Source organism: Mobula birostris, chromosome 1 (assembly GCF_030028105.1).
Source record: "Mobula birostris isolate sMobBir1 chromosome 1, sMobBir1.hap1, whole genome shotgun sequence".
Classification (NCBI taxonomy): Eukaryota; Metazoa; Chordata; class Chondrichthyes; order Myliobatiformes; family Myliobatidae; genus Mobula; species Mobula birostris.
In genome coordinates this window covers 217,233,309-217,259,928 of record NC_092370.1, presented here as the reverse complement: position 1 = coordinate 217,259,928, position 26,620 = coordinate 217,233,309, and the positions used below count along the sequence as shown (strand labels likewise).

At 42.1% G+C, this 26,620-nt stretch overlaps 1 protein-coding gene across 2 annotated transcripts in view; it reads right to left on the bottom strand.

Annotated features, from left to right (window-relative positions):
• slc38a6 (solute carrier family 38 member 6) overlaps positions 1–26,620 on the bottom strand; it is a 53,131-nt gene that overhangs the window by 10,611 nt on the left and 15,900 nt on the right. For both annotated transcript variants that reach the window (XM_072271386.1, XM_072271395.1), the window contains exons 6-8: positions 21,778–21,853; positions 18,438–18,523; positions 15,177–15,235 (exon numbers count right to left, since the gene is read on the bottom strand). In XM_072271386.1, the coding sequence (XP_072127487.1) occupies positions 15,177–15,235; positions 18,438–18,523; positions 21,778–21,853 (221 nt within the window). The remainder of the gene's footprint in view (positions 1–15,176; positions 15,236–18,437; positions 18,524–21,777; positions 21,854–26,620) is intronic.

Below are 26,620 nucleotides of genomic sequence, written 5' to 3'. Positions count from 1 at the left end.
GTACTTCCTCCATCTTTCCTGTTAATTCCTCATCACAAGTGTTCAAGAATGGATTTATTACCGAATCTGGAATTTGGATCAAGAGAAGATTCTGAAATTGTCAGACATGTCCTTATGCAGCTCACCCAGGTGGGCAAAATATATTTGAATATCATCTGGTATTCCCTTTCTCTTCCAACTCAGAGATGCTCTGAAGTTGGAAAAGGTCGCAATGGCCAATGATGCACTTAAATAGGGTTAACTTGGACAGAAATGTGGAGACGACTGATTTGACTTTGATAAGATTCACATAATTTCTTTGCAATTGAAGATTGATTTCACTAAGTTTCGCAAATAATTCTGACAAATAAGCAACATCATGCCTAATATTCCAGGGTTGATAATTTCCGAGCTTCTCAAGTCTTCATAAAAAATGTTATCACAGTTTCAAATATTGCATAAAACCATCTCAAGGAGTTTCCTTTTGAGAGCCATCTGGCTTCAATGTGCAACAGCAAGCTTTCAAGCTGTTGATTGTTCTCAATACAGTCCTCAAAAGAGTTGAGAACTAAGAGCATGAAACTTTATTTTATTTACCACTGTGATAACACTATATAATGACTTGTGCAGCTGATCTCTTGGGTTTTTTGCAACAAGTTGCTGCCTGTGAACTACATGGTGAATGGTAAATATGCTAGGGTCAGTTTTTTTTCCCCAATACAGTTATAACCCCACAGTGGTGTCCTGTCATTGACAGTGCCTGATCTGCTGTATAAGCAAGAATATTGGTGAGCAGAATGTCCTTCTCTTTGAAAAACTGCTCAACAAACCGAAACACTGACTTCTGTGTTGTATCTGTTTCTAGACCCCTTGTAAATAACAATTCTTGAACTATGCTTTCATCTTTTATGAAACAAATATAACCAAGAAGCAAAGATTCATTGTCTAGCAAAGATGACTCATCCAATTGCAGAGCAAATTCTGTTGTCTTATGTATGTAACACAATGTGTTCTTCTGCATTCTCAGACATTTCATCTATTCATCTTTGAACAGAGTTGTCGCTGAGCACAATCGCTTTAATTACTTGGTCTGGTGAATCAAGCAAAATTAATTCCTCTGTTGACTTATGCAAAACTATTCTCAGAACCACCCTTACTGCTGGCAGAATCAGTTCTTGTTCAATTGTATGGGGCTTTCCAGATTTAGCAATGAACAATGAAATGTTGTGTGAAGCACACAAACCATCACTGTGTTGCTGTGAAGTGCTAGCAAACATGTTTTGAAGTGTTTTCTATTTCTGAAAGTTTTTACAAAGTGACTGAAAATAAGCCAAGTTCTTGTTTGCTTTATCAGATGTACTCTTCAAATGTTTAAGGAGCCCGGATGACTTCATTGCCTCATTTGAAAAAAAAAAACTTTTTCATACAAGCATTGGCTGCTGTTGGTTGCTTGGTGTTGGTATAAATCCATATTTCAGATACACCACACTGTAGTGTCTAATTTCTTTTTCATTTGGTCTGCTTCTGCCATTTTCATTATGAATTAACGACCACAACCACCTACTGTTTAAGCCTAACCTCAAGCACTGTGATCAGTAAAGGTAGAGTTACATCGTCATAGCTCAGGCAAAACCAGACTCTCTGCTTGAAGGTAAATAAGGTGGGGCAGCAATATCTCCATTGGACCGTGGACTACAGAAATGCCGTCAAGGACAGGCAGATTTTGAACTTTACTCCATTGAACGCCATACCCTAATTCGCAGGCATTGCTTTGCTGCGTGATTAGAATATAGGAATCATACTAACACTGTATTACATATTGGTAACAATACATACCAAGCCTGGAAATAACATGATTTCTCTAGTCCAGATTTCTCATGATATGCCAAATAGAAAAGAGCCACCTTGCTTTTCAACACACTTTGAGCAAAGTCTAAGAGAGCAGTGGATTAGCAAGAGATGAGGTGATTATGTGATTTTTGTAATTAATTATGAGACTCTGAGGATCAAATGCTTATAATAACTAATTAATTTCTTAAATTAAGCCTGTAATGTCTCAGGTGCTCCCCTTTCCACCAAGCACCCCTCCCCCCTCTGCCCCCTCTTAGAAACTCCCACCACCTCCCCCTCCACCCTGGGGGGGGCTAGGGCAATTTTAGTTTTTACAGCAGAGTCATCTGTTTATCTTATTTTAGTATTTTCTGAGAAGATAGCAAAAGTGAAACCAGAATGCTGAATGGTAAAATTGCCATTATTCCCATGTTGCTAACAAAATATTTTGCAAAAATAATGTACTTAGCCTGCTATGCTTATACTTAGAAAAAAAGTGGCAAAATTAATTCTCTTTGCATTCTAATTTCATTCTTGTATACAAATATGAAGAAAATGTTTTTTCAGCTCAGTAATATTTAGTTCCATATTTATATTGGAGTAAACATCGCTGGATCTGATTTGTATGCTACTATTTAAGTAAATTATGCTGTAAAGTTCTGGCTGGTCTCCAGAAGGGTGTATGCAGTTATATTTCCTCGGAGAAAAACACCTTGGAGCAACAGCACAGAAATACACCAGGGAGTAGATTGAAAAGAACATAATTATTAAAGTACTTCCAGAAATTAAAATGCTGCAGAAATGTAGATTATGACATTTTAATTTAATAGTTAAAAATGAAAAAAAGGTTTGTAACTTAAAACAGAATTCAACAGTCTTTCCTAGGCACATTGAGTCATGCTTTCAACATTATTGGCATCAATCAAGTTTTATCATCAATCGGCTATCAATGAATTTTCGACCTGATTATCCTATTCTTATTAGCAAAGGAGAAGTATGTTGGATGTACAAGGCCAGGGATCAGATCATCCTCACTTTACAGTTGCAATATTGAAAATCACTCATTATTTTGGTGCAAACTCTATATTGAAAAATAGCACATTGGCATATTAACAACCAACTTATCAGAAACTACCAAACAGAAAATAATTCCACAGATAAGCTCCTGAATAGGATTGGAAGAAATTATCCCAATTAAAAAAATCAAGTTTAATTTAACTGAAACTGCCAGTTCATTTACCTGTCACTTGTGTACTTGCTGATTCCCAAACAAGAAAAACATTTTAAAGTTCTCCTGCTGTTTTTAGATCACCTCTAAAAATTAGTGGGAAGATGAAGGATTGGGAACTTTTTAAAAACCTACAGAGAGCAACTTAAAAATAAAAATCATTTGAAGGGAAAACATGAAATACGAAAGCAAGCTAGCAAATAATATCAAAGAAGATAGTTAAAGTTTTTTCAAGTATATTAAAAATAAAAGAGAGATGAGAGTGGATATAGGACCACAAGAAAATGAGGCAGGAGAAATAATAATGGGGGACAAGGAGATGGCTGACGAATTAAATAAGTATTTTGCATCAGCCTTCACTGTGGAAGACACTAGCAGTATGCCTGATGTTGTAGTGTGTGAAGTAAGTGGAGTGGGTGCAGTTACTGTTACAAGAGAGAAGATGGTCAAAAAGCTGAAAGACCTAAAGCTACTTAAGTCACCCAGATCAGAAGATCTGCACCCTAGGGTTCTGAAAGAGATAGCATTAAAGACTGCGGTGGCATTAGAAATGGTCTTTCAAAAATCACTGGACTCTGGCACAGTGCCAGATGTCTGGAAAATTGCAAATGTTACTCCACTCTTTAAGAAATGAGGAAGGCAGCAGAAAGGAAATTACAGACCAGTTAGCCTGACCTCAGTGGTTGGGAAGATGTTGGAGTCAGTTAACACAAAATAATCTGCAGATGCTGGGGTCAAAGCAACACTCACAACACGCTAGAGGAACTCAACAGGCCAGGCAGCATCCGTGGAAAATATTGGTCGACGTTTCGGGCCGGAAACCTTCATCAGGACTGTAAGAGGAAGGGGCAGAGGCCCTATAAAGAAGGTGGGGGGAGGGTGGGAAGGAGAAGGCTGGTAGGTTCCAGGTAAAAAACCAGTAAGGGGAAAGATAAAGGGGTGGGGGAAGGGAGGCAGGGAAGTGATAGGCAGGAAAGGTGAAGAAAGAATAGGGGAAAACACAATGGGTAGTAGAAGGAGGCAGGACCAAGAGGGAGGAGGTAGGCAGCTGGGGGAGGGGGCAGAGTGACATAGGGATAGGGGAAGGGAGGGGGAGGGAATTACCAGAAGTTGGAGAATTCTATGTTCATACCAAAGGGCTGGAGACTACCTAGACGGTATATGAGGTGTTGTTCCTCCAACCTGAGTTTAGCCTCATCATGGCAGTAGAGGAGGCCATGTATGGACATATCTGAATGGGAGTGGGAACTAGAGTTGAAGTGGGTGGCTACCGGGAGACCCTCTCTGTTTTGGCGGACGGAGCGGAGGTGCTCAACGAAGCGGTCCCCCAATCTACATTGGGTTTCACTGCTGTAGAGGAGGCCGCACCGGGAGCACCAGATGCAGTAGATGACCCCAACAGGCTCACAAGTGAAGTGTTGCCTCACTTGGAAGGACTGTTTGGGGCCCTGAATAGTGGCAAGAGAGGAGGTGTAGGGACAGGTGTAGCACTTGCGCTTACAGGATAAGTGCCAGGTGGGAGATCCATGGGGAGGGACATGTGGACCAGGGAGTCGTGGAAGGACCGATCCCTGCGGAAGGCGGAGAGGGGTGGAGAGGGAAAGATGTGCTTAGTGGTGGGGTCCTGTTGAAGGTGGCAGAAGGTGCAGAGGATAATGTGTTGGATCCGGAGGCTAGTGGGATGATAGGTGAGGATAAGGGGAACTCTGTCCCTGTTGTGGTGGCGGGAGGGTGGGGTGAGAGCCGAAGTGCGGGAAATGGAGGAGATGTCACCATTGATGACAGCAGAAGGGAAACCACGATCCTTAAAGAAGGAGGACATTTGAGATGTCCTGGAATGGAAAACCTCATCCTTGGAGCAGACGGAGGAACTGGGAATAGGGAATGGCATTTTTGCATGTGGCGGGGTGGGAAGAGGTATAGTTGAGGTAGTTATGAGAGTCAGTGGGCTTGTAGAAGATGTCAGTGGACAGTCTGTCTCCAGAGATGGAGACCGAGAGATCGAGAAGGGGGAGAGAAGTGTCCGAGATAGACCAGGTGAATTTGAGGGCTGGGTGGAAGTTAGAAGTAAAGTCGATGAAATTGATGAGCTCAGCATGGGTGCAGGAAGCAGCACCAATGTAGTCGTCAGTGTACCGAAGGAAAAGTTGGGGAGCAGTACCAGAATAGGTTTGGAGCACCAACTGTTCCACATAACCAACGAAGAGGCAGGCATAGCTAGGGCCCATGCAAGTTCCCATAGCTACACCCTTGGTCTGAAGAAAGTGGGAAGAGCCAAAAGAGAAGTTATTGAGTGCGAGAACCAGTTCCGCCAACCGGAGGGTAGTGGTGGTGGGGAACTGGTGAGGTCTATTATCCAGAAAGTAGCGGAGGGCTTTGAGGCCTTCTTCATGGGGAATGGAGGTGTATAGGGATTGGCCATCCATAGTGAAAATGAAGCGGTTGGGACCGGGGAACTGTAAGTTACTGAAGAGGTGGAGGGCATGGGATGTATCCCAGATGTATGTAGGTGGGGAGAGACTGAACTATGGGTGACAAAATGGAATCCAGGTAGGCAGATACAGGTTCGGTGGGACAGGAGCAGGCAGAAACTATGGGTCTGCCGGGACAGTCAGGCTTGTGGATCTTGGGGAGGAGGTAAAACGGAGAGGTACGGGGTGTGGGAATTATGAGTTTAGTGGCTGAGGATGGAAGGTCTCCAGAGTTGATAAGGGCAGTGATGGTACGGGAGACAATGGTTTGATGTTTTTTGGTGGGGTCCTGTTCCAGGGGTAAGTAAGAGGAGGTGTCAGAGAGCTGCCGTTTGGCCTCAGTGAGGTAGCGGTCCGTCCGCCAGACTACTACAGCACCACCTTTGTCAGCGGGTTTGATGGTGAGGTTGGGATTAGTGCGGAGAGTGGAGGGCAGTGCGTTCAGAGGAACTTTAGAAACTGAATGGCCTGAGGGTGGGGCTTTCGAAATACCATGATCTGAAGTTGGGATCTTTGATACCAAACGATTTGAGGGTGATGTTTTTGTCAACAACCAGCCTGAGGCACCAACATCATTATTAGACTCTAATAAATTTACAACTGCCTGATCAGCTTCAGGCTGTAATGCACCTGAGGGTGTAGGGAGCACCATCTGATCTTCAGAGATGCCTGCCACAGTTTGGTTGGAACAGAAGAGAGCAGTGATAAAGTTGAGACGGTTGATGTCTCGGCGACAGTTGGACATAAAAAGATCGAGTGCAGGTAGAAGGCCCGGGTGGGGTGTCCAGGAGGAGGAGAAGGGTTGAAGACAGGAGAAGGGGTCATCAGTAGGGGGACGGGAATTTCTGCCAAAGAAGTAGGCTCGGAGACGTAGGCGATGGAAGAAGAGTTCAGCGTCATGGCGGGCACGGAACTCACTGAGGTGTGGACGGAGGGGGACAAAGGTGAGACCCTTGCTCAGGACAGAAAGTTCTGCCTCAGAAAGGGAAAGGTCAGAGGGGATTGTGAAGACACGGCAAGGGTTGGGGCTGGGGTCGGAGGAGGGTGAAGAGTGGGAGGTCTCAGGAGGGAGAGGGGGGTTGGGATGTTCAGGGAGAGCGGGGTTAGGGGAGGATGAGGGATCAGAGGAATGGAGGGGTGATGAGGGATAGAGGGAAGGTTGGGAGTCGCGGGGAGGAAAGAGGGTAATGGGGGAATAAGACGGGCGGTAGGACCCAGCGGCAGTAACAGCGATCCCAGTCCGGAGAGGGTCGGGACCTCGATCCGAGCTGGATCCGGAGCTGGGGGTGGCGGAACCTGTAGCCTGCAGGGCCCCAGAGCTGAGGTCGGAGACGGAGGCGAGTGAGCCTATGGCCCGCCGGGGGCTGGTGCCCATGTCCAGGAGGCCGTAGTTCCAGTCAGGGTCAGAGTCAGAGGCGGATGGGTCTTCAGCCTGCCGAAGGGCTGAGAAGTCGAGGTCTGAGGGGTCGGGGTCCGGGCTGGAGCCGGTTGTCGTCGTGGGAGTCAGTTGTTAAGGATGAGGTGATGGAGTACTTGGTGACACAGGACAAGATAGTACAAGGTCAACATGGTTTCCTTCAGGGAAAATCCTGCCTGACGAACCTGTTGGAATTCTTTGAGGAGTTTACATGTAGGATAGGTTAAGGGGATGCAGTGGATGTTATATATTTGGACTTTCAGAAGGCCTTTGACAAGGTGCCACACATGAGGTAGCTTACCAAGTTAAGAGCCCATGGTGTTACAGGAAAGTTATTAACATGGTTATAGCATTGGCTGATAGGTAGGAGGCAGTGAGTGGGAATAAAAGGATCTTTTTCTGGTTGGCTGCCAGTGACTAGTGGTGTTCCTCAGGGATTGGTGTTGGGACCACTTCTTTTTATGCTATATTTCAACGATTTAGATGATGGAATAGATGGCTTTGTTGCCAGGTTTGCAGATGATATGAAGATTGGTGGAGGGACAGGTAGTGTTTTGGAAACAGGTAGGATACAGAAGGGCTTATACAGATTAGGAGAATGGGCAAGAAAGTGGCAAATGAAATACAATGTTGGAAAATGTATGGTCCTGCACTTTGGTGATAGAAATAAATGTGTGGACTATTTTCTAAATGGGGAGAAAATCCAGGAACCTAAGATGTAGAGGGACTTGGGGGTCTTTGTGCAGAACACCCTGAAGGTTAACTTATAGGTTGAGTTGGTGGTGAGGAAGGCAAATGCCATGTTAGCATTCATTTCAAGAGGCCTAGAATACAAGAGCAAGGATGTGATGCTGAGGCTTTATAAGGCACTGGTGAGGCAGCACCTTGAGTATTGTGAACAGTTTTGGGCTCCTCATCTTAGAAAAGATGTGCTGACATTGGAGAGAGTTCAGAGAAGGTTCACAAGTATGATTCCAGGAATGAAAAGGTTATCATACGAGGAATGTTTGATGGCTCTGGGTCTGTACTCGCTGGAATTCAGAAGAATGAGGGGAGGGGGATCTCACTGAAACCTTTCAAATATTGAAAGGCTGAGACAGAATAGATGTGGAAAGGATGTTTCTCATGATGGGAGAGTCTAGGACAAGAGGGCACAGCCTCAGGATAGAGGGGCGCCCTTTCAAAAAAAGAGATGTGGAGAAATTTCTTTAGCCAAAGAGTGGTGAATCTGTGGAACTTGTTGCCACATGCAGCTGTGGAGGCCAGATTGCTGGGTGTACTTAAGGCAGAGATTGATAGGTTCTTGATTGGACATGGCATCAAAGGTTACAGGGAGAAAGCAGGAAATTGGGTTGAGAAGGGGAGAAAGGATCAGCCATGATTGAATTACGGAGCAGACTCAATGGGCCAAATGGCCTAATTCTGCTCCTGTGTCTTATGGCCTTTACTTATGCCCTCTTCAGCTCCTGCCTTTGTTCCTCTAAAAAGCTGTTGCTTTAACGGAGCATTATCACTAGCCCCATTTGAGGCACAGTACAAAATTTCATTTAATAAAGTTACTCTGGATTTTATATGTTAAAAGCTCTTTTAAAATAGAAACCATTGTTTATACCTAAGGGCTTAACTTCCATTCTAGCACATCTTTTAAAAAATCTGTATGATGAGTGAAATTAAGTTGCTCTTTAGGCTTAGTTGTTAACATTTACCCCTGCCAGAAAAAGCGCGTGATTAAAAGGTAACAGAAATGGAAGCCAAAGCATTTCTCCTTCAACCCCACCCAACAAACTGGCATCAAACTTGCCAGTCAGCCACTTCTGACAGCAATTTCTTAAAAGATATGTGCATGACAGCTGGAGAATGAATGAATTTGTTTCTTCTTCTGACTTACATAAATACCTTATTGATCCCAAACAAAATTTCCGTGTCACAGTAACATTACAAGTGCACAGATACGAATATTAGAAGAGGAGGAGAAAGAATAAAAAATAAATTATCACCAAGAGTCTAACAGGAGGGGGTCAACACTTCCCATCTATAGGTTGACTCAATATAGAGCCTAATGGCCGAGGATAAGAATGACCACATATAGCGGCCCATGGAGCAGCACAGTTGTATTAGTCTATTACTAAAAGTGCTCCTCTGTTCAGCCAAGGTGGCATGCAGAGGGTGGGAAACATTTTCTAGAATTGCCAGATTTTCCATAGGGTCCTTTGTTCTACCACAGCCTCCAGTGTGTCCAGTTTGATTCCTGTAACAGAGCCAACCTTTCTAATCAGTTTATGTTGGCATCATCTGTGTTGAATGCTATTGGCCAGCACACCACTGCATAAAAGATTCTACTGGTGACAACAGACTGGTAGAACATGTGAAGGAGAGGTCTGCCTACTCCAAAGGACCCCAGTCTCCTCAGGAAGTAGAGGCGACTCTGGCCCTTCTTGTACACAGCTTCTGTGTTAGTCCTCCACTCAAGTCTGCCATCTAGGTGCACCCTCAGGTACTTGTAGGTCCTCACCATCAGTAGTAGTAACAGGGAACAATGCAGGCTTAGTCTTCCTAAAGTCCATCACTATCTCCTTTGTCTTACTAATGTTGAGCTGCAGATAATTCAGCTTGCATTTGACAAAGTCCTCCATCTGGGCCCTGTATTCATCCTCCCATCCACCCTTTATACACCTAATTATTGCTGAGTCATCAGAGGATTTCTGCAGACGACATGACTCAATATTGTATTTAAAGTCCGAAGTGTACAGGGCAAACAGGAAGGGAGACAATACAGTTCCTGTGGGGCCCCATTGCTGATTATAGCTGTATCCGACACACAGCTCTGAAGCAACACATACTGTGATCTGCCAGTCAGGTAGTCCATTATCCAGGATATAATGGAAGTGCCAATCTATATTGAACAGAGCTTCTCTCCCAGCAATGAGGACTGTATGGTATTGAAGGCACTTAAGAAATCAAAAAAAAAAAAGACCCTCGCAGTGTTGCCCAGCTTATCCAAATGAGAGCAGGTTCTTTTCAGCAAGTAGATGACAGCATCGTCGACTCCAATGTGCTCCTGGTAGACAATGTGCAGGGGATCAGGGGCTGATCTGCCCAGGGGTCTGAGGTGAGCCAGGACCAGCCTTTCTATGGTCTTCATGATGTATGAGGTCAGGGCCACTGGATGGTAGTCACTCAAGACTTTCGGGTTGGCGCTTCTTGCATACTGGGATCACATGATGTTTTCCACACAGTCGGAACCCCTTCCAGGCTAAGACTCAGTTGAAAATGCACTGGAGAACTCCACACAGCTGCTCAGCACACTCTTTCAGATCCTTGAGGTTCACACCATCTAGTCCCAATGCCTTGCTGTGTCAAAGTTTTCAGAGTCATTCTCTCCTGCGCAGTAGTGAAGGCCAGTCCATGATGATTGGGGAGTTGTTGGAAGGCGGGGGCTGAGGGAAGTGAAGATTAGGATGACCTGGGAAACTCTTAGCCATCACTCAGTACCTCTATCAGTGGAACACAAATTTGAGATCCTTTTCCCCACTGAATAGAATTAAGAACGGGTTAATAAAAGTGCCACTGTCCTATCGGAAATAAATTTCTTCTCAAAGCTTGACACTAAAGGAACTTCTGTGCAAATGTTAAGATGCTTAACTGACATGGTTAGTCACTGACACCAAGTATGACTAAAAGAGGGTAATGTTAAAAAAAAAAGATGGTGGGGTTGGAAAAGGGACATGTAATTCAGCTTAGTAATACACGGGTAGTTTGATGAAAGCCTAAGTGTAAGTAAACAATGAATTTTTTGCCCTTCAGATAGCTCTCAATTTATAACCAGCCTGTGGAAATGACATTTTACCATCTAAATAAAGTTTGAACCATTTCTGATAGTGTTTGACGTTGGTTTATAAATGTTGATACTGACCAAGAATTTCTCTGTCGTAGAACAAAAATATTTTTCCAGCGGATCATTACATACAAATGCTTTCCTGCAGTTTCCATTGAGACATTACGTCATATAAAGAAAGAACCAAATAAATATTTCAAAAGGAAAATCATTACAAGAAGGTAAATAATATTAAAATGGACAGCAATGAAAGTAGCAATTCTAGTACAGGTATATTGATCGATCTCCCTTTACATTGCAAATTCAATCGATTATGAGAAGCAATGATCACATAACTGGAAGTCATGAATGTGATTCTAAACAAATCACTCGAGAATGCCTTTCTAAAGGGAATAAGGTGGAACATGAAAAAAAATCCATCAGTAATCAGAAGTAAGGTGCTCTGAATATCACTGTAGAGTCTTGATAGATCACAGATCAAAAGCATCTATTATTCAGGAATTTTGGAAAATTCACATCCCAAATGTTAAATGAAAGTAGATCTATTGGAAGATACAGCACTTTAAAATCATAGAATACGTGGAAAGCAGAATTCCAAAGCAAAATGAGGACTCTCTTTAAAAAGAAAATGTGGATGAGATGGTGCGGGTGGGGTTAAGTGTACAAGTAATGAATTTTATTTTTTTAAGCTTACAAATTTGAGCTCATATCACAATCTGTACTTGAAGTATGCAAATACTTCCAAGATTTCTCTTTCCAGATGGAAAAATCCAGTTACAATAGAGTGACCTATAGAGTTAAACATGTCTTCACAATATTATGAGATCTACACAACACCTGGAAGTAGTACATTTCCATTTCTGCTCCCTTTAATTCATTTATTATTATAAATGTGAATTTATATAGCTATTTTATTCAATAAAATATCCTAGTTAATGAAGAAAGCGTAGTACTTGCATTCAAAATTGCAATCTTTAACTCTATTTGAAATACCAGACAAATGTTAGAAAAGTCCAATGTCTTAAACTGTTAACAAAAGTACAATCTATGCCTTGTTAATTTAAACTTTATACTTTATTGTCGCCAAACAACTGATACTATAACGTATAATCATCACAGCAATATTTGATTCTGCGCTTCCTGCTCCCTGGATTACAAAGATTAAATATTAAAAATAGTAAAAATTAGTAAATATTAAAATTTTAAATTATAAATCATAAATAGAAAATAGAAAAATGGAAAGTAAGGTAGTGCAAAAAAACCGAGAGGCAGGTCCGGATATTTGGAGGGTATGGCCCAGATCCAGGTCAGGATCCATTCAGCAGTCTTATCACAGTAGGAAAGAAGCTGTTCTCAAATCCGGCCGTACGAGTCTTCAAGCTCCTGAGCCTTCTCCCGGAGGGAAGAGGGACGAGAAGTCTGTTGGCTGGGTGAGTCGTGTCCTTGATTATCCTGGCAGCACTGCTCTGACAGCGTGCAGTGTAAAGAGAGTCCAAGAACGGAAGATTGGTTTGTGTGATATGCTGCGCCGTGTTCACGATCTTCTGCAGCTTCTTTCGGTCTTGGACAGGACAATTTCCATACCACGTTATGATGCACCCTAGAAGAATGCTTTCTACGGTGCATCTATAAAAATTAGTGAGGGTTTTAGGGGACAGGCCAAATTTCTTTAGTTTTCTCAGGAAGTAAAGGCGCTGGTGGGCCTTCTTGGCAGTGAACTCTGCTTGGTTGGACCAAGTCAGGTCATTTGTGATACTGACCCCAAGGAACTTAAAGCTTTTGACTTGTTCCACTTGCGCATCACCGATGTAAATTGGGTCGTGCGGTCCGCTACTCCTCCTAAAGTCAACAACCAATTCCTTCGTCTTGCTGACGTTGAGGGATAGGTTATTGTCTTCGCACCATGCCACCAGGTTCCTAATTTCCTCTCTGTACTCAAATTCATCATTACCCAAGATACGGCCTACAATTGTTGTGTCATCAGCAAACTTATATATTGAGTTTGATGGAAACTTGGCTACACAATCATGGGTGTACAGTGAGCACAGCAGGAGGCTGAGTACACAGCCTTGTGGGGCACCGGTGCTCAGAGTGATTGTAGAGGAGAGCTTGTCCCCTATTTTTACAGCCTGGGTCCTGTCTGTGAGGAAGTTGAAGATCCAGCTGCAGATCTTAGTGCTAAGGCCCAGGTTCCAGAGCTTAGGAATTAGTTTATTTGGAATGATGCTATATCTTTAAGACATTTCACTGTTAAGAGTTTTTTTTTTCTGTGTGTGGTTTCATTTGTCAGCCATAGACCAAGGTAGATCAGCAGCAGCACACTGGTGCTCTGATGAAGATTCTATAGGATGTATAATCACTTTGTTACTTCCTCCTATGCTTAATTACACAGAGCTTCTCAAATTTGTTGGACCAAGTGCATTCGTCCTACTCAAAAGAAAATACTTTGATTCAAAGAAATCTAGATAAAGACACTCCATGGAAACAATATTAATAAACAAAAATACTCTGTTATAAATATCCACTTCCTCAACTGCAACCTACACACAGAATCAGCCTATGCTAATGAAACTGCCTACAAAGATATTCTAGTCAAGCATTCACCCATTATCATGTGCCAGCTATGCTATTTTTGAAGAATGATTGGACAATAGTAATAACCAAGTAGGAACTGTGGAAGAATTTGTATATGGCATCACTGGAGCGTACTAAAACTCCAGAAGAGGTAGTCCAGAAATGCTCAGGAACTCAATTTTTAACATATTTAATAGATAAAGAATCCCACATTGTTTCACTGGAACGTCAAAGAAAGACATTTACCTACAACAATGAATATTAGTACAGACAGCCATCAAAAAGTATCAGAGCAGATTTTCAGCAAGTTTTCAAGGAGAAAGGAGATATGGAGGGGCTTATGGAGGAAGCTTCAGAATTTTAAGGTTCTTGCAGCCGAACTAGAGTCAGGAATGAACAAGAATCCAAAACAGGAGAACCACAGGTAATCCAGTAGTGGGACTCAAGGCAGTTTCTAAGGAAAAAAAAGTAGCAAATTTTCAAAGTGCTGCTTAAATGGAAATCAATGTGGAGCAGCAGGTGCTGGACTAATAGTGAAAAGGACTTGGTGCATGGAAATAGGCAATCACCTCAGAATAATAGATCTTAAATTTATACGGTCAGAAGCTTGCAAGGAAGACATTGAAATAGTCTCCCAGAAGTTACAAACACAAAAATTGAGGGTTGTAGCAAAGGAGGTGAGAGACAATGTGCAGCTGAAACTACGGAATTCGGTCAGACGCGAGTCTGTGTCGGAGGCCCATCCTAGAGTTAAATCCAATCTATGGACTGAATTATCTTCTTTTACTTTGGCCAACTGTTATAGAGAGGGATGGAGTTTGCATTGTGGATTGGCTGGAGCAAATTCAGCCCATTCAATATTAGAATTCAGCCAAATACTTATAGACAGTGAAAGCATCAAGGAAGGGTAGAAGCAAGGTAAAGCTGCATGCTATTTACATTAGTATCAAAACTGATACTATATTTTCTAGATGATGCTCATGAAATCCCACACATGATGGTACACAGCTCAAAGGTGAATACCAGATAGGATCAAGAGAGGTAAAAGCTTGAACTGAGAACAGATGTACCCGTACACAATGGGTAGATACAAATATAACCAGCAGGTGCAATCCAGTGAAAAAGACAATAGTGAAACAACACAGGTGGGTGCAGTCAACTATGTCAAGGATAACAAATAAGCATGTTTGGCTTACAAGACCATAAGCTATAGGAGCAGAATTAGTCCATTTGGACATTGTGTCTGCACCACCATTTCATCATGGCTGAACCATTTTCTCCCTCAGCCCCAATCTCCTGCCTTCTCACTGTATCCCTTCCTGCCCTGACTAGTCAAGAACCTATCAACCTCTGCCTTAAATTTACTGAATGACTTGGCCCTCACGGCCACCTGTGGCAATGAATTCCACAGATTCACCACTCTCTGGCTAAAGAAATTCCTAATCATCTCTGGCCTAAAAGGACACCCCTCTATTCTGAGGCTGCATCCTCTGGTCTTTGACACCCCTACCATTGGAAACATTCTCTCCACATCCACTCTATCGAGGCCTTTCAACATTCAATAGGTTTCAATGATGTCACCCCTCATTCTTCTGAATTCCAGTGAGTTGAGGCCCAGAGCCATGGCTTGCTCCTTTCAGTGTTCAAATATGTCTGCCCATCTTATTCCAGTATTGACCTTGTTATTAAAATCTGGAGGTACCAGTGGACATTTAAGTACTTGTGTTGAGGAACTCTGAGGTATTTAATGTATTGGTACATATTAGTCTGCTTCTTATCAATCGTTTTAAAATGAGTCCCTTGGGATGGATTTAAAGGCAATAGATATGAAACAAAACTCACCACTGCAGTAAAATAGACCATGAACAATATGGACAAGCCACTTGTGTAACCAAGAAACTCTACAAAAACAATTAAATACAAATATTACAAAATCTCAAATAAACACTGTATTGTAAAGGAATAAAAGTCAGTAATTGTTTGCATGACAAGAATGATTTGCTTTGCCCACCATAAACCACAAACTGTAAAAATAAAAATAATGCTCAAGTCTTCCACCTCTAAAATAGCACAGTAAAACATGGATAGTTATCAACTAATGATTAATTAACACATTAGTAGCTCTTTACAAGAACTACACAGCACCAGAAATCGAAAGCACCAAAGGACTATAAACAAAGTTTACATGCGTCTTATACCATTCACATTTCTGAAAGTAATTAGGTGAGAACACAACCTGAGCTTAGATGTATTACATTATTTCAGCTAAGAGGCAGTGCTTAGTTATGTGGGAGAGATCAGAGAAACTGGTAAGGTTCTTCTTGGAGAACAGAAAATTTAGGGGAGATTCGAGAGGTTTAAAGAATAAAAGACTTTTTTAAAAAATAAGAATAAATGAGAATTTATTTCCCCCTAACGGAAGGAGGTGCAGTAACCAGAAGACAGATGGGCCCTTGTGATGTAAAATAAATAAATGGAGGCTGGGAGAGCAGGTTGTGAAACAGGTGTGACCATGGGGAACCAGCAACGAGGCAAGAGGTTTCTATAACTACTGTAAATTGTAATACTCTGCCTGAATGGCTAGAAGAAGCAAGTGCAATATTAACTTCCAAAACAATTTCACAGTGGTGCAGCTAGCAGGGATGCCGCCTCATAGCTCCAGTGACCCAGGGTCAAAGCTGCCCAAGCGGAGTCTGCACGTTCACCCTGTGGACTTCTTCCATGTGGTCAGATTCACTGCAACACCCTAAAGACATGCAGATTAATTGGTTACTTGGTGACTATAAGTTCCCCTGACTATGTAGATAACTAGTGGAATTTAGAGGGGTGTGTTGACAGTGGGGTAAAGTTAAAATGGGTGAGGTTAGAATCAGTATAAAATGGTACTTAATAGTCATCCCTGCTACATCTCCCCTTGACAAGAAACTATTTGCAGAACCAATGAGAAGCAGCAGAAGCTGGTGATTAATAAGAAATCCAGCATTGACATGATGGGACAAATGTTGTTTCAATGTTTTGCCAAACAACATGGTAACAGACCATGCCAGCCCAATATTAATAATAAAATCCATGTGACCTGTATGCCTTTGGAAAGTAGGAGGAATCCAGAGCACCCAGAGGAAACCCATGCAGTCACAAGGAGAACACACAACTCTTTATAGACAGCAGCTGAATTGAACCCAGGTCAATGATGCTATAATAGTGTTACACTGCTTTCATCTGCATCATTTATTTACTCTCCTTATTTCTGATCTTGCAAAGTTTGAAGATAAAAATTGCCTTAAAAATTTTAATTATCCAAATGAACTTAAACCATTCTGGGTCAGTACATTAGCAACCAGTAACCTCACTGCTGAAAGCTAAAATACAGGGTTCAAAAGTTTGCAATCTCAGCTCTTTGTAGTACAATAGAAAAGTACCAGAAAGGATGCAATGGCTCTAGCCTCTTTGTCTGGTTCTCAGAACGGAATGATGCACGACCAGGAGTCACAGGGAGAGTTAGAAATTCAGCAATTTGGAAAAGCGATTTAAACGCTGGGCCTGATGGATTGAAAAGGCAGGGTATCAGGACTGGAGGCAAGGGTCAGGTTGGATCTGCTCACTGCTCCACGACGTATACTGCGCTCTTTGGTGCGCTGGAGCTGAGGCCGTGGGGTAGCTCGGGGCTTTGTGTCTGCTGTCTCTGCAATACTTTTCCCCGCTACCTGATAATCTGAGGCTGAGGCTGAGGGCGAGGGCCTGCTCCAGCTGCTCCGGGCTTTATGCCTGAGTACTCACTTTCATTCAAAATGCTGTTTGCTTACTTCCATTGTTTGCACAATTTGTGTTTTTTCCCCCTCTCTGCATATTGGGTGTTTGTTGGTCTTTTTTTTAAAATGGGTTCTTTTTGGGTTTCTTGTTTAGTGGCTACCTGTAAGGAGATGAATCTCAAGGTTGTAAAGTGTATACATACTTTTATAATAAATGTACTTTGAAGCCACATTTCAGAAGTGGCCACCCAGAAAACAGAAAAGAAACATCTGGAGCCATTGATTCAAATCATTAACAATAATCTATTAAGACAACACAACAATTTCATCCAGTGTACACTTTTAACATCAAAGATTAGATTGCAAACAAGCAATCCAAGAACTTTGACATTTGAATTATTCAAGTTATTGTTCTGCTTGAAAATCCTCTTTATTATGGTCAAAGTTTACACGAAAAGTTAAGGCAGTTCATCATCTTCCATATTTGTGTTCCTGGAGATTATAATTGTCCTGCAATGGCTGAGATATTCCATGAATGGACAACAATCCTGGCCATTGCTTCTGACTAGCAAATTAAATTTTACTCTCATGCCAATGACATGTTTCAAGCAGAGTTAACATTGCAGGTCAATGACTCAAAAAATAAATTGAATTTTCTTTAAACAAAATTTTCTGTCTGACCTGTTGAATATTTCTAATATTTTATGTTTATATTTCAGATTTTAGGCATTCATTATTTTGACAGGTGAAGTTTCATAAAATCCATGCTTTCACAAGAGTGTTAGGTTAGTGCTGGCACATACAAGCAGTTGCCACAATAGAACATCCAAGGGTAAATCACCAACAAAATTTAAATTACCATATTAATTTAAGCAAAATAATATAATTCCAGAAACATTCAAAAATGTCAGTTGCTACAGATTAAAATATTATGCAATTATTCACTTCAACATAATGCATTGTTATTTGGCAAATCCTAAAACTACTTGCAGTAGGATAACTGGACACGAGAAATGAAACACAAGGACAGTTATTGATCTCTCATAACATACTGGCAAGAAAGTGCAAAATCAAATCAACACTTACTCACAGTAATGGCTGCTCTACTAAGACAAAAGAGATATTATCATCAAAACAAATGCATTAGATAAGTGTCTACCTACACACGTCATGTGACAGCTTAACCTAATAATTGAGAACTTAACTATCAAATTTTAAAGTTAGTACAGTAACTTCTCCTTTCCCATCTACTTGTTTTGTTGACTAAAGAGATTTTGGAAAATAGATTTGCAATTAAAAACTCTTTTTGTGCCAGTGTCTACGAACATGTGAATAATAGTTGTAAAATGGTTACCTATTTTACGAAGAAGAGCAAGAGGGAGAATGATACAGATGACGATAATGATGAGGAGGATTTGTCCATTGAGATACCATGGTGTCCTGTGATGTTAAGAAAGATATTCAGATTAAACACCAACAGTGCTGGTAAAGGATTGCAGGGAGAAGAACAAGAATATTTAGGATGGCTGACACTATTTGCTGCAAGTGTAAACCGTATGGTTGGAAAACTTCTGACCACTGTTACAAATCATTTCACAGAGAGACATTTATGCTAAATATGTTTTCAAAAACTACTTCTATAATGGGTTTTTGTTTTTTGATTGCGAGGTACAGTGCAGATTAGGCTCTTCCAGCCCTTCAAGCCATGCCACCCAGTGGCGCCCAGCAAACTCGATTTAACCCTCGCCTAATCGTGGGACAACTTAGAATGACCAGTTAATCTACCCAGCACATCTTCGGACTGTTTGAGGAAACTGGAGCACCCAGAGGAAACCCACGCATTCCACTGGGGAGGACGTACAGAGGATGCCAAGGTTGAACTCTGACACCACGAGCTGTAATAGCGTCACACTAACCGCAGCGCTAGTGCAGCACCCAGGTTACTGAAAGTCATTTGTATTGCAGAGAGCTGAGTAGTACATGTTACTGGAAAATATTTCTCATCACTCAGAGCAGTCGTGGAAAAAAACCCAAAATGTTTAATAGCATCATCAAAATGACAACATTCATCTCAACTTTTGATTTTGCCAATTAGCTTACCAATACTTTCTTACTTAAATTGCATTATTTACTTTGATGAAGTGTCATTCCTACTACCTGCCACGGGAATTCACCTCGGTCATACTGACAGCGGTCTCCATTCCCCCCCAGGCGGACGTGGAGTGTGCTCTGAACATACTGTATGCCAACATCGGTGAACTTGAGGCCAGGTATCCAGAGGCTTTGCTCATTACAGCCCGGGACTTTAACCAGGCCAACCTCAGAAAGGCGCTGCCAAAGTTATACCAACATGTCTCCTGCCCCACTAGAGGCCCGAATATACTTGGCCACTGCTACACAGCAGTCAAGGATGCCTACCGTTCCGTCCCACGACCTTACTTCGGAAAATTGGACCATCAGGCCGTACTCCTCCTCCCGGCTTACAAACAGAAACTGAAGCGGGAGGTCACGGTGTCAAAAGTGTTGTCCCGTTGGACGGAGGAAGTGGATGAGGTCCTCCGTGACTGCTTTGAATCAGTGAACTGGTTAGTATTCAAGGACTCGGCAGCTAACCTCAACGAGTATGCCTCAGCTGTCACAAACTTTACTTGGAAATGCACAGAGGACTGTGTGTCTCACAAGACGATCCGGGTATTCCCTAACCGGAAACCTTGGATGAATTATGAGGTCAAGTCCCTTTTGAAGGCTAGAGCTGCGGCTTTTAGGTCTGGAGATACCAAACGCTACATGGAATCCAGGCGTGAACTCCAGAAAGCCAATAGGGGCACCAAGAGGCAATATTGAGCCAAGTTGGAAGCCCAGGCTAACCAGAGGGATGCCGGTAGACTATGGCAGGGTCTAAATGAGATCACTGGGCGGAAAGAAAAGGCTGGGAATATCAATAACTGTGATGCTTCTCTTCCAGACGAACCTAACGTATTCTACACAAGATTCGAACAGAAGAGGAACGTCCTGCTCCCTCCGGATGAACCAGACCTGGTGGCATCGAGATTCATCGTCATCGAGAATGATGTTAGAAGGGCATTCCTGAAGGTAAATCCAAGGAAGGCGACGGGCCCAGATGGCATCCCAGGCCAGGTTCTCCGGGCCTGTGCAAGCAAGCTAGCTGGAGTGTTTGCTGACATCTTCAACTGCTCTTTGCTTCAGTCTAAGATCCTCTCGTGTTTTAAGAAGGCAACGATAATCCCAGTACTGAAGAAGAGCAAGGTGACATGCCTGAATGACTATCGACCTGTGGCTCTGACATAATTGCTATGAAGTGCTTAGAGCGATTGGTTATGGCACACATCAACCACAGCCTAGCAGTCAACCTCGACACTTTGCAATTCGCCTACCGGAGCAACGGGTCAACGGCAGATGCCATCTCTCTGGCCCTACATTCCTCCTTAGAACACCTGGAGAATAAAGACGCATACGTAAGGCTCCTTTTCATTGACTACAGCTCTGCCTTTAATACCATCATTCCAAATAAACTGATTACTAAGCTCCGGAACCTGGGCCTTAGCACTCAGATCTGCAGCTGGATCTTCAACTTCCTCACAGACAGGACCCAGGCTATAAAAATAGGGGACAAGCTCTCCTCTACAATCACTCTGAGCACCGGTGCCCCACAAGGCTGTGTACTCAGCCCCCTGCTGTACTCACTGTACACCCATGATTGTGTAGCCAAGTTTCCACCAAACTCAATACTTAAGTTTGCTGATGACACAACAATTGCAGGCCGTATCTCGGGTAATGATGAGTTTGAGTACAGAGGGGAAATTAGGAACCTGGTGGCATGGTGCGAAGACAATAACCTATCCCTCAACATCAGCAAGACGAAGGAATTGGTTGTTGACTTTGGAAGGAGTAGCAGACCGAACGACCCCATTTACAATCGTGGTGCACAAGTGGAACAGGTCAAAAGCTTTAAGTTCCTCGGGGTCAATATCACAAATGACTTGACTTGGTCCAACCAAGCACAGTCCACTGCCAAGAAGGCCCACCAGCACCTTCACTTTTTGAGAAAGCTAAGGAAATTTGGCCCGTCCCCTAAAACCCTCACTAAGTTTTATAGATGCACCGTAGAAAGCATTCTTCTAGGCTGCATCACAACCTGGTATGGAAGTTGTCCTGTCCAAGACCGAAAGAAGCTGCAGAAGATCGTGAACACAGCCCAGCACATCACACAAACCAATCTTCCATCCTTGGACTCACTTTACACCGCACGCTGTCGAAGCAGTGCTGCCACGATAATCCAGGACACGACCCACCCAGCTAACACACTTTTCGTCCCTCTTCCCTCCGGGAGAAGGCTCAGGAGCTTGAAGACTCGTACGGCCAGGTTTGGGAACAGCTTCTTTCCAACTGTGATAAGACTGCTGAACGGATCCTGACCCGGATCTGGGCCATACCCTCCAAATATCTGGACCTGTCTCTCGTTTTTTTTTGCACTATCTTACTTTCCTTTTTCTATTTTCTATTTATGATATATAATTTAAATTTTTAATATTTACTATCGATTTGTAATCCAAGGAGCGCGAAGCACAGAATCAAATATCGCTGTGATGATTGTACGCTCTAGTATCAATTGTTTGGTGACAATAAAGTAATAAATTTGCACACAATAGGCGATTAGTACTGTTGTCACTTACCCATGGTGGTTGTGTAGAAAACCTGCAATTGCAGCAGGCAGCTCAGATCTTACGATGAACAGATAAGATGACATTGCTGATGGCGAAAAAATAATAAAGTCAAGGAATCATAACTTTTTTTTAGTTAATTTTATCAAGCATTATATTCATCTCTGTTAATGATTCAAAGAGTAAAATGACTGCTTAACCTGCTACTGACCAAAGAGATTTCAAAAGGCAATTAACATGAAAGATTTTGTATTTTTCACTAAACTATAAAGGCAACAATAAAATATTTTTATGACAATTTTATCTTAGCTTTACTATCTTAAGCAAAATCGTCAGATTTCAAATTACAAACCAGTGAACGCAAATGTAATGAATTCATAAATAACATATGAATAAATTTGAAGCTATCAGCAAATTGCAATTCCTTCAAAATAGTAACAAACGAGTGGCTGCCCCAATTAACCAGAACCCACTGTATATATCATAGGGTGAAACCAAATGCACAATTTAGTGCAGGGGCAAGCACATTATGCTTGTCAGTGTTAATTATGGGGCTGGGCACACCCCAGCAGGCACCTCCTGCCCTGTTGGTGGAAATATCTTAAGTTTCCACATTGGCCTTGCTCAGTCACCTCAGAACCCGAAGTTCATCTCAGAACCCAAAGTACTAGAGTGGATGCTCCATTTTATTCCAATCCTAGACAGCAATGGTTTTGTTTCTGTTTCAGTTAACATTAGGGCAATTGAAAACCCCATAATTACTCCGGTATTACAGATTACAGAACAGAACAGCACAGGAACAAGCACTTTGGCCCACGTGGTCTGCCCCAACCATGATGATAATCGAAACTGTATACAGTACCTGGCTGTGCATGTACTAAATCCCTCCATCCCCTAACTGTTCATGTGTCTAAAGTCCTTGAACTAGAGGCCATCATATCTGCTTCCACCATTCCTCTGGTAGCATGCTCCAGACAACCGCTATTGTGCGTAAATATAAAATTGCCACATAAATGTTATTTAAATTTTCCCTCACATCTTTAAAATCTATTCCCTTTAAGATCTGACCTTTCAACCCTAGGAACAAGACCATCTATGCCTCTCAATTTTATATACTTTTATCAAGTTAATCCTCAATCTGCGCTCCTCCAGAGAAAATTATCCAAGTTTGTCCAATCTCTCCTTACAGCTAATATTCTCTACATCCTCAAGAACCTCCCTGCACTCTCTCCAGGGTCTCCACATAATCCTTGTAATACTGTGATTGGAGCTGCACAACAGCTTCGTGTCTTCTCCAGCCACAAGCAACGGTCTGGACGATTGGCAAGTAGCTAATGTTGTTGCATTATTCAAGAAAGGAACCAGAGATAACCCAGGAAACTAGACTAGGGAAGCTCCATCAGTGGTAGGGAAGTTACTGGAGAGAATTCTTGGGGATAGGATTTATGAGCATTTGAAGAACCGTGGCCTAATTAGAGAAAGTCTGCATGGCGCTGTGCAGGGCAAGTCATGTCTTGCTAACTTGATTGAATTTTTTTGATGAGGTGATGAGGGTGATTGATGAAGGCAGAGCTGTGGATGCCATCTACATGGCTCATCCAGAAGATTAAGATGCATGGGATCAATGGTGAATTGGCCATTTGGATTCAACTGGTCTGCCCGTAGAAGGCAGAGGGTAGTGGTTGAAGGAACTTATTCTAACTGGAGGTGTGTGATCAGTGATGTTCTGCAGGGATCTGTACTAGGACCTCTGGTGTTTGTGCGGTACATGAATTACCTGGATGAAAATGTAGATGGGTGAGTTAGTAAGTTTGCAGATGTTATGAGATTGATGGTGTTGTGGATAGTGTAGAATACTGGCAAAGCATACAGTGGGATATAGATGATTTGCTGATATGGGCAGAGAAATGGCAGATGGGAGTTTAACCCAGTTAAATGTGAAATGTTGCAGCCTGGTAAGTCAAACATAAAGAGATAATACTCTGTTAAGGGCAAGACCCTCAATAGTGTTGATGGGTAGAGAGATTCTATGTTCTAGTGAGGCCACATCTAGAATATTGCATACAGTTCCGGTCACCACATTATTGGAAGGACATCGAAGCTTTGGAGAGGGTGCAGAAGAGGTTTACCAGGACGTTGCCTGGATTAGAGCGCACGTGCTATACCGAGAGGTTGGACAAACTTGGGTTGTTTCCTTTGGAGCCGCAGAAACTTAGGGAAGATCTGATTGAGATTAATAACATCATGAGAAGCATAGATAGAGCAGACAGTGAGCATCTTTTTCCCAGGGTTGAAATGTCTAATACCAGAGGGCATGCAATTAAGATGAGAGGGGGTCCATTTCAAGGGAGATGAGAGGCACAAGTTTCTTTTAAATATATGCACAGAGAGTGGTGGGTATCTGGAATGCGCTGCCTGGGGTGATGGTAAGGCAGAAATATTAGAACTTTTAAGAGACATTTGGATAGGCACGTGAAGTGAGGAAAATGGAAGGATATGGACATTGTATAGGCTGAAGTGATTAGTTTAGCTAACTATTTGATTACCAATTTAACCAGCTCAGCACAAGATTGTGGGCTGAAGAGTCGGCTCCTGTGCTGTACTCTTCAATATTCTAGTACTCCAAATATGACCTAACCAAAGGTGTACACTTCCGTAATATAACTTACCAACTTTTCCATTCAATGTTCTGACCAGTGAAGACAAGAATATCCTTCATTGGTCAGGATGTTGAATATAAATGTGGAATGTGCCTTCATTATCACTATCTACTGGGGAGCTGGGGACTCGCACCTCAACATCCCTCTGTACCTCAGTGCCCCCCCAAGGGTCTTGCCATTTCCTGTATCCTTTTCTTTCATTTCACCTCCCAAAATGCACTTATCCAGATTAAACTCCATATGCCATTTCTCAGCCCACATTTCCAAATAGAAACACACATTTTCATATCCTGTTGATTCATTTGACAACCTTAACTATTTAAAGCTCCCTAATTTTTGTGTCATCTAGAAACTTACCAAAACAGCTCACCTACATTTTTATTCAAATCATTAATAACATAAATATCTTTGCATCATTCAAAAACAAACCTACATATTCCCTCACCATCTGACAGTTTGAGGGACTACAATGTTCTCCTAGCAAGGTAAGTTGCCCTTTACTTATTTCTTAATATGAATACTTATGGTTTTATTTGTTGATTTTTCCTCACACACAAACTCCCCTCACAACTATAATTGTTTCCTTAATGTGATACTGTGCAGCCCTTCTGATGAACCCCCGCCCTACCTCACCTGACAATTTGGTAATCACGAAGGCTTTGTTTCCATTCCTGTCTATCTTAAAATCGATTTCAGTGTGTTATAAATCCAACCTTTGTTTCTTCATTAATGAAACCTTAATCTTCCACATTCAATTTTGCTGAAAATGCTGTCAGGTACTCACATCCCTCCTAAATCAAGTTAAATAGTCTCCAATAGTATGAGTGAATCTCCCCATGAGGATATTGAATGCAGCCCTATTAAGATATAATGCAGTATGATCGCACAAATGTACTTTGTACCCTAAACTAAGCTTAATGCCTCATTCACCTGAAGCTCTCACCCCTGTACCATCTCTTTAATCACACATTCATATGCACGATCCTGCCTGGAGTTCCCCATCTTGTGCGAGAGGCTGTGAGAGTGTTACATCTTCAAGAGGCCGTGCCTCAAGGCGGCAGCATCCATCACTAAGGCCCCACACCATCCAGGCTATGCTCTCTTCTTGCTCCTGCCCTCAGGAAGGAGTCACAGGAGCCTGAAGACCCACGGTCAAATAACTCAGGAATAGCTTCTTCCCTTCCGCTGTCAGATGCAACGTAGCTTACCCCGTGATCATTTGGTTCCTTTCTACCGGTATAATCGTAAAGCATGGACAAGAGTTTTTCAGCATATAAAGTCCATGCTGACCATCTAGCACCCAACCCACTACACAAATCCCATTTTATTCTCTTCACATTTGCTCAATTCCACCAAGATTCTGCCACTCACTTACATACTAAGGTCAATTTACATCAGTCAATGAACAACACATTTTTGCAATGAGAGAAAACAAACACTTCAGGAAAACCTACACAGTCACAGGAGAACCTGGCAATATCCCTTTCCCATATGCAAAGAATTCCCACACTAACTAAATTCCTGACATTGGTTACTCTGTTCTAGCAATATTTAAACTGCATTCTGGATGGCTACTCATGTGTTGAACAGGATCCATTTGATCTTTGACTAGTACTCCTCACTTGGAGTACATGGCCCTATATTGTCTCTATCACACCATCAGAATAGATTAACTGATTATCACTATGTGATTTATGGACCTTGCAATCTAAAAATTGACTGCATGTCCCCCACATTAGAACAGTGAATGCACTTCAAAAATAACAGATACAAGTTGATTTAGAATGTTCTATTCAACCATGCTGAAGGAATGCAGGTTCATTCATGCTTCTTTCAAAATCCACAATGTTTCCCTTTGCATTTTAATAATTTGGAAAAACAATCCATCATATACAGGATAATTCAATCAAGATACATTTAGATGTGCTTGTGTAGACAAAACCTCACCTTGTCACCAAAAGCTATCTGCAAATCTATCAAGACAGTTTAATTCAACATTCTGCATTTCTATTGAAATTTGCATCAATGAAATCTCTTCTGATCTTTAAGATTAAGAAATGTGATCTGGCAATCTGGAGGTCACTTAAACATTATAATTACTTCTATTCAGCTTCCTGTCTGAACACCATATGGTAAAATAGCCATTTATTGTTGCATCTGTACGAATAAGTCTCAAATGATAGATTAATAAAATC